The 14,170-nt window shown below is 39.9% G+C and overlaps 2 protein-coding genes and 1 long non-coding RNA gene across 3 annotated transcripts; 2 read left to right on the forward strand and 1 right to left on the reverse strand.

The window, feature by feature from the left end:
- Nucleotides 1–1,276: 1,276 nt before the first annotated feature.
- On the reverse strand, nt 1,277–7,797 carry ifi35 (interferon-induced protein 35). Its single transcript, XM_034893448.1, has 10 exons — nt 7,699–7,797; nt 7,342–7,368; nt 6,987–7,067; nt 5,047–5,205; nt 4,212–4,328; nt 3,996–4,140; nt 2,261–2,370; nt 1,980–2,163; nt 1,608–1,714; nt 1,277–1,508 (listed from the first exon to the last, which is right to left on the reverse strand). Exons 2-10 carry the CDS (start codon nt 7,354–7,356, stop codon nt 1,302–1,304), a joined length of 1,125 nt encoding a protein of 374 aa, XP_034749339.1. The 5' UTR covers nt 7,357–7,368; nt 7,699–7,797; the 3' UTR covers nt 1,277–1,301.
- Nucleotides 2,964–12,382, forward strand: LOC117957613. The gene is made up of 3 exons (XR_004659544.1): nt 2,964–3,065; nt 3,727–3,731; nt 12,370–12,382. It is a non-coding gene; the product is annotated as an uncharacterized LOC117957613 (long non-coding RNA).
- rpl27 (ribosomal protein L27) lies at nt 8,462–11,738 on the forward strand. The gene is made up of 5 exons (XM_034893467.1): nt 8,462–8,626; nt 9,184–9,266; nt 9,936–10,105; nt 11,238–11,348; nt 11,652–11,738. The coding sequence occupies exons 2-5, from the start codon at nt 9,186–9,188 to the stop codon at nt 11,698–11,700; spliced, it is 411 nt and encodes a 136-aa protein (XP_034749358.1). The 5' UTR covers nt 8,462–8,626; nt 9,184–9,185; the 3' UTR covers nt 11,701–11,738.
- Nucleotides 12,383–14,170: the final 1,788 nt, after the last annotated feature.

Here is a 14,170-nt window from a genome sequence, read left to right on the forward strand (position 1 = left end):
ACTTCAGTTGTTTTGCTTTTGAGGCATTTTCATTTACATCAGTGGTGAGTTTCTGTATATTCAAAGGGTTGATTTGCTTTGTTTTATTTTTCATGTTTTCTTACAGTGCACTCAAGGGAATGTTGATTAAACTATTTGTTATTCATTTTAAGAATGGCTTTTGCTAAATGAACGCTTATCATATATATATATATATATATATATCTATCAGTGCCAGCTCTCATCACCACTAAAGCTCACTAATTAACATAGTTGCACATGTCTAATTAACAATGCTGTGGACTATTTCTTGGCAGGGTGCAGTGACTTTCTGGAGACGCCAGTGGTTGCCTAGCAACAATACCTGGACAATGTACACTACTGGTCAAAAGTTTGGGGTCACTTGCATATTTCCATACCACTCCATTATAGACCGAATCCCAGCTGACATCAGTTGCAGTGTTTAACCAGGGCAGCAGTTTTTAGATTACATCATGTGCTTACATAATTACAAAAGGCTTCTCCAATGTTTTCTCAGTTTTTGTTTTTTTTAAATGTATGGTTTTTCAGCAAATGAATGGTTGCTGATAATGGGCAATGTAGATATTGCATTAAAGATCAGCCCCCCACTCAGATCAGCTGGTATTCTGTCTATAATCAAGTGGAATGGAAATATGTAAGTGACCCTACACTTTTGACCGGTAGTGTAATTACTCTACAGAAAATTAAAAATGTATTAAGTTATGCTAACTGGCTGCTAGCTGGTTAGCTTCATCAAACTGGACAGAAAAGCAAAAGTTTTATTTATATATTATTTGCCAATCTAAAGGAAAAACCAGAAACACGTTAGCCTGTGTCCACAGATGTAGTCTGTGTCATTTCATCATTTCAAGTTTAATTTGTAGTCATAATGGGCAGAGTAATTATGATAATGTGTTACAGCAGGCCCTTTACATTTAATATTATACAACTGCTAAACACACAGATCCCTCGTTGATAGTAAAGTTATTACATCATTCTAAATCCACTTGACTTATTTATCATAGCCATTTATATATATATTAAATACTAGGAAAAAGGTTAAGAAGTGACAAACATCTTCAGAAGTGATATCACCAATAGTGACAGGAGTCAGAGACTTTGTTCAAGAAAAAAGAAACCGCAATTTTTTTAAGACAAGAACAATCATAACGTTGTACTAAATTATACCTCCATCACAAAATGTGTGAAAACAGATGATCTTGTCTTTACATTTGATGATCTCACCCGAACCAGAGTTTTTGTTTTTATAAGATGGTGTAACAATGGTGATAAATGTGATCCTACTCTTCCTTTTTGTCCGAGGAGACGCCGTCAAACAGGGCTGAGGTGTGCTGACCCAGCGGGTTGTAGAGGAAGGCCTCTACCTCTCCTCCGCCGTTGCCGATTTTCTGGAAGTGGATTTCAAGCAGATCCTGCAGGGTCTCCCGCTCCATGACGTTGGGGATTCCCGTCAGCAGCACCGTCCGAGGACACACCGACATCTTGGTCTAGGAGGGAGAGAAAAAAATAAAAAAATAAAAAGAGAATGCCGGCAAGAACACAGCATCTGAGATGGAACGACGTCTTTTCTCCTGACAAATGCTTACCTTTAAGTTGGTAATCTTCCCGTTGAGAAAAGGAGTTAACCTCACTCTGTGAGTCTTCTCTTGTAACTTCACATCATGGTGCTCTGTATCGGTCAAACCTCTGGCAACTGAAAGCAGAACGGGTTCCATCAGCTGGGATTCACACCAAAACAAAGTCAAGACAATCCATCCTGTCTGTGCAGTAGAAAAACTAGTAGTTCTCTTTCAGATGCATAGCCTAACAACAACGGATGTATTAGAGTAGCATTTCGAAATAGTTTGTCACAACGGACAGCTGTAGTCTCCAATGTTCTCCCATAAATAACATTCAACCGGAACTGTACACTGCATCATATTCTCAGTCTTGAATTTAAAGAACAGGAGTATGCTCACTGTGTTTATCCACAAATGTGATGACCACAGTCCCCGAGTCGGGCAGCATTTCACAGCATTCCACCTCTCCGCCTCCGTGTTTACTCTTAGAGAAGTGGATCTCCAGCTTGTTCAGCAGAGTCTCGGTGTCCATCTTGGGCAGGTTGGAGACTAGTACGTGCTGATTACTCACCTCAGAGTCTATCTGCAGGACAGAGAGGACAGCCACAGATCACTCACAGGAAATGAATAGTGACATTGATCGGTGGTAGTAAAAGTCAATAAAAGGCTTGGTGTCGCACCTCCACCAGCGTGGGCAGCATCAGCTGAACTGGCCGGGCCTCCACAGTGATGCTGCACTCTCCTCCCAGATCCACCCAATGCTGCTTCATGTCCAGGATCTTCTTGGCCACTGATGACCGTAGGAACACAGAGTTCTATCAGCACTACTAGTCGAGCTGGATACCTTACAAGGGCCTTGCACCCAATACCTTCTTTCAATTTATCTTTGTTTTAAATTGACTGTGAGAGCTATTTTATGCTGAAGCCCGAGACACAGTGTGTCAACCAGAGGTGGACACATAAACTGTATAAGAGAAGCCAAAACATCTCGATTGCCCCCCCTATAAATCCGGCCCCCTAAATGTAAGCGGATGGGACATGAGCCAAACTACAACAAATCTAAATACACGTTAAATATCATGATGCTATAAAAAGTTTTTTTTCCTGATTGACAGCTGTGATCCACTCGCGATTGGATGGGCGGGTTAATGGGCTTTCGGGTCTTCAATACTTGGCTTCACGGCTTCACCACCAGATCAAAAATCCCGAGTCCACAGCTGTGAAATTTGAGCATAGCTGCACTTTGAGCCCATGCCTTGAGATCGATGCTAACATCATTATGCTAACATGCTCACAGAGACTGCGCAGAAATGCAGTTCCAAATTGCATTTTAAGTTTTTCACTTCGCATGTACTGCAGCTGCACTTACAAAGTACTTACTGTTGCATGCAGTTGCATGGGACATACTACTTCTTCATAATATTGCGCCTTGAACTTTTACCCTCTTGCTCATATATGCCGTGCAAAGGATTGTGGGCCAGAAAAGTATGCTGGTTTGCATTTTTCAAAATCTAACCAGATGCAGTTGGACATCCTGGTATTTTTGGCATACTGCATTTGACATACTATGTATAGGGACATACTCAATCTTTTTCTGGAATACTATTGTAAATAGTATGGTAGTACGGATATTGGAATGCAGGAATTAGGTAATTGGCAATCAATTCAAAGTGAAACTGAGAATGATTGAAATGTTATTAGTTTTACAGTAATGGACTAATTAAAAACAGTTGGAGTGTGGTCTGTATAGTTCCCGTTCTTTATGTTTTTATTATTATATTATCCTATCTACCTCCTTGTGGGCCCTTATGTTTTGTTTATGATTGCCCTCTAGGTGCTGTGGGCTGCAATTTCCAATTTGGATTACATAAGTACGCCATTCATCCATTGGTCCAAGCGCCTACCTATCTCCACCTATGGTCATTTACTCGGCCCATCGGGATGTAATCCCGCCAGTACCGACTTTATTAAGCAGGTAGGGTATCGCCCAGATGTGATCGGCTTAAATACAGTGTCATAATAAAATGTAATTAGTAAATTTAGCATTTTCATTATAAAGTTACATTAATTTTGTCACAGCGGGGTGCCACGAGATCCCCCGATACATATGTTGCCTGATATACGTATATACTGTTTATACAAAAAGGCCAGGTTTTGATTTGCTACTCTGTATCTGCAAGTACCTAAAGATCTGGGAACGGTGCATCTCTAGTTTTAGAATAAAAGTGCTCCAACATACACTTTGAATTCCGCTGTTTACAGAGTAGATAACTGCGTTAGGTTCACGAGTACATGTTGTAGCTTTAGGACCAGTGGCTTGGTTTAAAAAAATAAATTAAAAAAAAGCCAGATTCTCCCTCTAATGAAATGCAGATGAGTGAAAACACAGCGGCGGCAGCTTGCTCACAAACTCACCGACTTCTTCCTCAAATGTGATCAGCACCGTCCCGCCCTCCATCGGGCAGACTATTCGCGGCTTCATTTCAAACGGTTCTGAGCCGTCTTTGCTTTCTGTCGAGCCGGTGAAGACGACCTTTCTCTCCGGTACGGCTGTGAACACCTGGAATCAAAAGGGACGGGTGTTACTGGACGTGTGAGGGATTAGACTGCGGGTGGAGGTGATAAACATACGTCACTCTGCTGTTTCAGATGGGCTTTTTTGGCCTCTTCCTCCTTCAGAGCCTCCTCCACCATCTGGATCTCCTGCAGCAGTTCGCTCTCCTCCTGCTTCATCAAGTTCAGCTTCGCCTGCAAGACAGACAGCAGAGCACTGAGGACCAGCTGGACCTCCGCTCCATGGTACGTACTGGAAACAAGTATTTGTTCAGCGAAGGCCTTTTTTATGATATCGTTGATTTTCTATGTAACACATGTAGTTACTGCTTTTTTATACGTTTTCAACACTGCGCAACTTTTGTTTTACAGTGATTTTTTGAGTTTACGGTCATAAACCTCATTTATAGGAAATTATACCTAATGTTTGAGCTAGAAAAGCAGAAATTGGGAATTTTTTGACTAAAATTAAAGGAATGTTGATGGATAATCACAGACTGGAATATGTCAGTGAATCTCTTCCTTCTCCCTTACTGAGAAACCTAAAAAATCTATGAATTTGCAAATATTTTCTTCATTAAATGTTATAAATTGGTTTGCATTTTAATGAAGAAGATAAGTGTTTGACCCCCTCTCAATCAGAAAGATTTCTGGCTCCCAGGTGTCTTTAATACAGGTAACGAGCTGAGATTAGGAGCAAACTCTTAAAGGCAATGTTTATTTTGTTACCTGTATGTCCACAGAAGCAATCAATCAATCAATCAATCACTCAATCAATCAATCATATTCCAAAGTCTCCACCATGGCCAAGACCAAAGAGCGGTTCTGCATATTGTCTGCGGTGATTCCCTCCACTACTACACATACGTACGTCTTTCTGCAGAGTGAAGCTTAAACATCAAAGCGTGGCTACCTTTCCATTTTCAATCTTCTCTTTGTATGAGCGCTGGTCCTCTTTCAGATCCTGGATCAGTTTGATGGAACGTGTCTTGAACTTCTCAGTCATGTCCCGCTGGTCGTCTCTGGTGGCGGCCAGCTCCTGCTGCTCCTGGATCAGCTGTTCATGTTTTTTCTGTGGACACAACAGTGTAAAGAATAAACGCACTTTACCAAATTACTCAAACACGTGCATTCTTTTTTTCGCACATTTCACCATATTCAACCTGAGATGTTGACGCCTCTTTGAAAACTTATTTTGAGCATGAGACAAACCCACTAAATTTTCCTTTCATAATTCCTCTTAACTAAGAGGGAAGGCTATCTTCCGGTTTAATTTATTGCATTATTCCTAGTCTTCTGATCTTCATTTTCTTCCAGCACTTTCTGCAGACTAAAGGATGATGTTAAAGCCATATGCCAAGCTGTATGTCAAATGGATTATTCCTTTTGGTTCAGAATGGTAATTCTGGCCTCTTTGGAAACTATGAGATGTTAAATAATGTGCTAAATGAGTTTGGATCTGAATTAAAAAAGCAAAATAGGGCCTGGATTAGGGATGAGCCGCGTAATCGGCTGAAACGAGTATCCAGTACGGATATAGCACTTTTGCCGAGTACAAGTATAATACGAGTAATACGGGTCAAAATATCTGTACTCGGATTGAATAAATCCTCAGCTGACCGCACAGCGTTCTGCGATAGTCACAGCGCAAACCCCCCCCCCCCCTCCCTACACACACACGCTCGGCTCATTCAGACACACACAGAACAGTGCTCTCTCTCTCTCTCTCTCTCTCTCTCTCTCTCTCTCTCTCTCTCTCTCTCTCTCTCTCTCTCTCTCTCTCTCTCTCTCTCTCTCTCTCTCTCTCTCTCTCTCTCTCTCTCTCTCTCTCTCTCTCTCTCTCTCTCAGGTCTGCGGGTGTGTTCCGTTAACGTTTAGGTTTCTTCAGCTTCAGTTTGTTTTTAACTCCGGTTTGTAGCACTTACAATAGTAACCGGTAGGTTTCTGGTAACGCGGGGATTCAGACATGCTGCTTGGTTTAAATGTGACTCGCGTTGCGTCTGCCGTCTGAGATGTATATATTTTTTTAACCGTCAGCTGGCTTCATTAAAGTCAATGCAGATCTGAGAAACAGCATCGCCCCCAAAAAAAGTTATATTGAGTATGAAAACTCTTGTTCATTACATTTTACTTTATAATTGCAACCGCATGTGTTCACGTGTATTCATTGTTGCAAAACTTGTAGTGTATATAGTTTGTTTGTTACCGTGACAACACCATTGATCTGAAGCTCGATGCTGTCATGTAAATAGTTTTCTAATCAGCAATCAATATAACAATTTCTGATCAAATCATATCAATTGCATACTTAAATAACATACTGGTTAAAGCCCCGCCCATTTAAAGAAAACTTGACCCACTTCCGGGTTAAATTATGTCCACTTCCGGGTTAGGCCCCGCCCAGTCCGAGGACAGATACGGATACAGATAGTTCATGTGGTAAACAGATACAGATACAGATAATGCTGTACTCGCTCATCCCTAGCGTGGACCTCCCTTCATGGTGGTGTGTTGTCACTTTTTATCTGATATTTTACTGCATCCTTTTATTTGGGGTTTTTGTTTTTCCAAATTGAAAGTTCCTATTGTACAAACAACGCCATTGTAGAAATTCCTCTTTCCTAAACAAGTGACAATAAACTTGAACTTAACTGTATATACATACATACAGAAGCCTAAAGTGAGTGACATCTCTTGAATAGCCTTATACTTATTTTCAATTGTCAGATATTATCTGTATATCTGTATAATATTTGAAAATTCTTGTTTTTATTTAGTGCTTCTGTTTCTTATCTTATATGTGCGTGGAAACCTGTTATTGGTAAAGTATAATTGATTGATTGTTTAGTGCACCTTGTAGCGGGTGATTGAAGCCTTTATTCCCTCCAAGGTGTTCTCTGATGGCTGTGCGTCCACCGACACCAGAGAGAAATCCTGAAACACATGGACACACGATTAATAGAGGATAAATAAACACCTCGCCCGGTTATTTCATATTAATGCAAAAGAAATCCATCAAGACCTAACCAAGACCCAGGTTGTATAATACAGAAGAGCTTTAAGTTAGGTCGACTTCTTTTCATGGGGATAAGTTAGTAAAAACAGTTCCTCCCACAGAGGAAATTGTCTGTAACATTACAGCTAGGCCCACATTCAGTAACTTAAATTGTGTAACATAACGACACGAAGAAGCAAAGTGACGTCTCACCTCATCTGAAGACATAGCGAAAGTAATCTGAAATCAATCACAAAGTGTTATACTGTCAGTCAAAGGCAGTGTATTCGATGTAGTTATTAACATATACCAAAGACTGTTCAGTCAGGAACAACAACACACTTAAAAAAATACACTTTTGGCCATAAAAACACTTCAGGCCCTTTTTTCTTATAATTAAACCACCGACTGCTCAAATATCTTTCAAAGCGTGAGAATAATTTTAAATAAGTCACATTCAACAAAAGTCCTGACATGTGGAAACTAACATGCTATCGTTGTATCAATGTGTTGAACCTAAACTTAGCAGTGTTTAAGGGTATTTAATAGTTAGGTTAGGTAAGAACTTACAACCAGTCGTCGATCTGTTCCGAAGTCGCATTTATTCTTTCGGTTTCTTTTCCCGAGCAGCAGAGAGACGCCGCTGTGTGGTGCTGCGTTCAGGTGCTCTCGGAAATATTCCCTTTTGACATTTCAACAAGCGCGAAGCACCAAACTTATCATAATGAAATAATTATAATTAGGCATACCTCTTTAAGGTAATTATCACGATTTATAGTTTAACGCATTTTAGTGTCACATTTAAGATTCACACCATCTTGTGGCTGTAGTTACAAGTTACATTCAAAGCCACTTCAAGGTACTTTCATTTTGTATAAAAGTCTAAATCACTACAATATCAATGTAAAGGTCTGCATTCCAAATCCTAATAAAATAAAAGTGCCTTATTAATGCAGAATGGCCCATTTGAGAATGATATTATAATTAGTGATGCATTAATGTGTTCATCACTGTAATGTTGCAGCTGATAAAGGTGGAAGTAAGTTAAACTACTTTATATAGAGTAAGATGTAATATTACATCTTAATGTATTAGTTGATTTATGTTTTGTATTCATATTGTAAATCTGAAATGTGAATAAATTTATCAAATAAATGTGGTGGAGTAAAAGTACAGTATTTTCCTCTGGGATACAGTGGAGTTGAAGTATGAAGTTGCATAAAGTACCCCCCCGCCCCACCACTCCACCATCATTCAACTCATCATTTTCTTTGTTAAAGAACATTTTCTTTTAAAAAGAAAAAGAAAAAATAAGAACATTTTAGCAGTGTGATGCATTTTGCTCGTAGTGATGGCTTTTTTAAAGAAAGAAATAAACCTCGCTCTATATCAACAGAAAGCTACACCCGGAAGTGACGTATCTGGCCCAGTGGTGTCAAAGGTCACAAAAACCATCTCGGCTTCCTTTCCTGTTAGCGGTGGCCGTAGAACAGCATCAGTGAGTGAAATTTCCCTCGAAATAATCTTAATCCATCGCTCCTAAACTGGGCAATTTAACTGTTTTTATCATACCACACGTACGACCATAACTCTTTTAGCCAAGATGAGTCTGTTATTTTCGCTTATTTTGAATTGATAAAGGTAGAACATAAGAGTTTAATGCAGCGCTTCGTCTCAGTAGAGCTCATTTCAACATGGCAGCTTCCTTCATGTTGACGCACAGCTTGCATTTGAACCATCTGCTGCAGACGCTTATTTTATATGTTCACACTATCTCTTTGCCATTCGGTTTTAATATAACTTAACTAGATGTAGCTGTATCCATGGCGCGTGGAAATAAATGTTAAAAGCTCAAGAAATTGTTTGATAGCTTTACCTTAGCTAGATGCTAATGCTACCGTAGCCCGCTAGGCAGGCAGTATCAACGAGCCGGGAACTGGTCTTTCCCCAGTGTTCAGAGTGTTACTTAGTCGTGTTCTCACCAGTAGTGGTGCTGGTGATGTATTGAGTTTGCTGAGGTTACACAGGGGTTTGACAATATTTTCTCTTTGGCAGAAATGGGCAAGTTCATGAAGCCTGGGAAGGTGGTGATGGTCCTAGCTGGACGCTACGCCGGGCGCAAGGCTGTCATCGTCAAGGTAAAACATGGCTTCCCAAAGACCTGGCTCTATATCTGTATATGTACATGTTTAAAACATGGCTGTTAGTGGCCTGCCAAAGACCTGGCTCTATATCTGTATATGTACATGTTTAAAACATGGCTGTTAGTGGCCTGCCAAAGACCTGGCTCTATATCTGTATATGTAAATGTTTAAATCATGGCTGTTAGTGGCCTGCCAAAGACCTGGCTCTATATCTGTACATGTACATGTTCAGAGCGAACATGTAGTAACTTATTCACTGGTAGGTCTCCCATGTTACCTGTAAGGGAGTTACTGACTCTCCCTGTACTGTCACATCCACCTGCCTCCTGTAACTTAACATTATAAACCTACCTGTTGTCTACATACATCACTGCTACATTGCACTATTTTACTGTTTACAAATGTCAATTTTATTGTGCAGTTGTAGTTGAATGCTTGTAGTATTGTTGCTCAGCTTTGTTTTCAGCTGCAAGCACTGAGAGCAGCAAATTATGTGCATGTGTTCACATACTTTGCAAACAAAGCTAATTCTGATTAGTCATTATCTTAACACTAACTATAATCTGTGCCATATTCAAATGGCAAGTATGAGACATGAGTAGCACCACTGTACGCTTAGTGTCTTTACGTCATCAGTCGTTTCTAATATTTGTCTCTTTGCAGAACATTGATGATGGCACAACCGACCGTCCTTACAGCCACGCTCTGGTCGCAGGCATCGACCGCTATCCCCGTAAGGTGACCACAACCATGGGCAAAAAGAAGATCGCCAAGAGGTCCAAGATCAAGGCTTTCGTCAAGGTTTTCAACTACAACCACCTCATGCCCACCAGGTTAGTGTCTTCTGTCTATTCACCTAATCCTTTGATAGGAGATTCTGTTGCTAACTTATTTAACTGATGTGCAGCAGCACACTTAAAGCGCTTATTCACCAACAAAATAAATGTGGCGGCAGATTGATGAAGCAAAGCATTGCTGGCGGAATAAGTGATGCACTTTAAGGCTAATGATTATGGGACTTGAAACTGTCCTTTTTCAATCAGTGTCAGAGGAGATAAAGTACCGAGGTATAAAACGGGGGAATGCACTGCATCAGAAACCAGCGGCTGCTTCACGGCACTATTGATGTTTATAGGATTTACATGAGAAACTTGCATCAAAGGCATGTGTTCAACCATTCTGGCCTTTATGTTGAGTTTATGGACCAGGTACCAAACAGCCTCCTCACCCCAGCATTACTGACTCATCAGCATTTCTAACAGTATGAAGACAAACCAGTTCAATTTTCAAAATGAATCTGTATACATGTCCGACAGTTCAAGCATTGTATCAGCAATTTTTTTCCTGACTTATATGCTGTAGACCATAGCTTATACATTTACTCTACAGAAATTTTTACCTGGTTGGGTTGGATTTTCTTTTTTAAAGAGGTAAAAAGCTGTTAGGAAGTGTTGATTCCCTGATAATCATCCCGCTCGCCCTTGGAAGCTGATTTGTTGTAGCTCCAGCAGGAATCTGTTCCTTTTTAAAGAGGTTGGTAGGCTGTGTAAATCTAATTGAAGTTAATTTGATTCTTTAGCAGTGTTATTCTGGAGCAATATTTAAACATGGCCAATATTTGTGTTTGACAAAGTTAAGAGTGGCTGTTAACTTAAACATGTCCCCTGTTTAAAGTTTTTGCCTAAAATTTTTATCCTTTAATCGGCCGCATATTTCAAGTAACTTGATTTCCTCTGCATATACTAGATGTTAACTGTAAGGCACGTAGATGTAATGAGCAGTCCTAATAAGAATCCGAGCTGTGATGAAGTATTGCTAATCTTGAGGTACCTTCAGCTGTTCCTGTGTGAGGCACCAGTGTACAGATGGAAAACGGAATAAAAGCTATTCTGCTGAATAAACCTCGTTTGGATAAGTGGAGGATTTAAACAACAATTTTTCATCATTGTGCTGCCTTTCCTTCAGATACTCTGTGGATATTCCTCTGGACAAAACTGTTGTCAACAAGGACGTCTTCAGGGATCCTGCTCTCAAGCGCAAAGCCAGGCGGGAGGCCAAGGTCAAGTTTGAGGAGAGGTGAGTCCTCGCAGTTCTGATGGATTCTGACTTCAAGAGAACATTCAGGCAAATGATGGTAGAAAAGAAATGCTGCTAGTAATGTGACACGTGTTATCCCAATGCTCGTCACTAATGGAACAATGTCTTTTGTGAATGCATAATTTATTTTAGTGTAATAATCCTGATCAGACCAGAAAGCCTTTCTACTGCTGCCGTGTGATATTTAGATCGGGAAGTCAGCTGTTCAGGAACCGCCGGGTTCACCCCTCGGTTCTGGGGCGGGTTACCAGATCTAAACTAAATACCCTGTTCTGTTTTTAGGTACAAGACGGGCAAGAACAAGTGGTTTTTCCAGAAGCTCAGATTCTAACTTCACTTTGGTTTCACAAATAAATGTTTAAAAATGGATTTTGACTGGTGACTCTTTATTTACATTTGAAGTATTTTCACTGTTTTTGCCAAGTTGCCCAGTCTGTCTTGAGTTGAGAATTATTGAAATACATTTGAAAATCTTTTAAATGTTGTTTTTTTTGCATGAGGTGATACTTTTTAAAAGTCCTGTACTCAAAATTTTAAAGTAATCTTACACAAGTATTGTCATCAAAGTATACGTAATATAAGTACTGAAAGTAAACCACTCCTGCAGAAAAGCCCATTTCAGAATGCTCTATTATTGGATTACAACTATTTATGCAATATGTTCACTTTGTTATAGCAAATAAAGTTGGGGCTAATTTGAATTTATATACTTTGATTTATTAATATACAATTTTCAACATGAACATGCCCCTCGTCATTACCACCCTTGACGGTCAGATCAATAGTTTAATCTTTTAGAATACGTTAAGTCTTTTTTTATTCTGAAATGTGGAGTAGAAGTATCACATGTCTAGTACTTGTCCATCATTAATACAGTATTGGCAATAGATACTTGGTATCAGAAGTAAAAGTTCCCATTATGCAGACTAAGCCTCAGCTGGTGTTACTTGGAATATTAATACAGATTCAAAACAAAATTCTATATTGCAGCTGGTTGAAGAAAAGCACATTGGAGTTTGATAGTACTGGCTAGTTTAATCTACAATAAATTAGACAGTGGGGAGAACAAGTATTTGATACACTTCTGGTTTTGCAGGTTTTCCTACTTGCAAAGCATGTAGGCCTGTAATGTTTTAATCATAGGTACACTTCAACTGGGAGACCGAATCTGAAAAATCGCATCATACGATTTTTAAATAATTTGCACTTTATTGCATGACTTAAGTATTTTGATACATTAGAAAAGCAAAAGTTAATCTTGTTACAGAAACCTTTGTTTGCTATCAGAGCGCCCATACGAGTCCTGTGGTTCTTGACACCGGCACAGGCTTGAGCAGGGGGACCTTGCGTGTGCTGCAGGACTTTAATCCATGTGTGTTACTAGTGGTGTTCTTTGAGACTGTGGTCCCAGCTCTCTTCAGGTCATTGACCAGGGCCTGCCGTGTAGTTCAGGGCTGATCCCCCACCTTCATGATCACGAGGTGAGATCTTGCATGGAGCCCCAGCCCGAGGGAGACTGACTTCTTCCAGTTTCTGATAACCGCGCCAACAGTTGTTGCCTTGTCACCGAGCTGCTTGCCTATTGTCCTGTAGCCCATCCCAGCCTTGTGCCGGTCTACAGGTTTATCCCTGATGTCCTTCCACAGCGCTCTGGTCTTGGCTATTCTAGAGAGCCTGGAGTCTGTTTGAGTGTGTGGACTGGTGTCTTTTCTACAGGTAACGAGTTCAAACAGGTGCAGTTAATGCAGGTAATGAGTGGAGTAGAGGAGGGCTTCTTAAAGAAGATCTAACAGGTCTGTGAGAGCCGGAACTCTTACTGGTTGGTAGGTGATAAAATACTTATGTCATGCAATAAAATGCAAATTATTTAAAAATCATATAAAGTGATTTTCTGGATTTTTGTTTTACATTCTGTCTCACCGTTGAAGAGTACCTGTGATAGAAATTACAGAAAACCTGCAAAATCAGCAGTGTATCAAATACTTGTTCTCCCTACTGTATTATAAATTATAGTTTATGTAAAATGTTGCCCTTGACAGTATTTAGTTATAAAATCAGTGTAATGGAGTAGAAATGTAAAGTAGCTAACAGAGCTTGTCTAAAAAGTTAAGTGGGAGTAACTCAAATTAAACTTCAGTACAGGACTTATAATAAATAATTCAGGACAACAATTTGTTTTCTCCCAATCCCTCTTAATAAACAAAATGAATATTACTCCACGTGGAAAGTTTGTGGAGCTGATATTCCATGGCAGAAAACGGCTTTGATATGTAATTCCAAACTAATTCAATACTGAATCATTTTACATAATAGCTCACAAACTTACACATATTTTTATATTTCATTTGAGATTTGTACATGTCCCCAACAAATGGGATTTCTGATAAAGACAACATTCTGGAAGATGGACTATTTTATCAAAACCATTTTTACTAGCATTTTTTTTCTTTTCTATATGTGTTTGTGTTATGCTGTGAATGTGAAAATGAACTGCTACCTCCTCTGTCAGCTCTAGCCACTGAAAAGAAATAGGAGAAGAAATCAGGCCGATTCCAACAGCTGGTCATTCTGACGTCATGTTGTCTGAGCTCATTACTATTCATGAGCTCGCCTGGTTGCACTGGGTAAAGGATGCTGATAGCCAGGCTCTCATTGGCTAGCTGTTAGCCAGTCAGAGTCAAGAAGCTTAGCTCATTGGATATTAATGAGAACTGGCAGAAATCAAGGGCGTTTCTCAATACCAAGTAAGCAAAGAACGGACTTGTGTTCTTGGGGAGACCGTACTTGCTAGCTGTACCTGG

The sequence above is a fragment of the Etheostoma cragini genome, chromosome 15, assembly GCF_013103735.1.
Source record: "Etheostoma cragini isolate CJK2018 chromosome 15, CSU_Ecrag_1.0, whole genome shotgun sequence".
NCBI lineage: Eukaryota > Metazoa > Chordata > Actinopteri > Perciformes > Percidae > Etheostoma > Etheostoma cragini.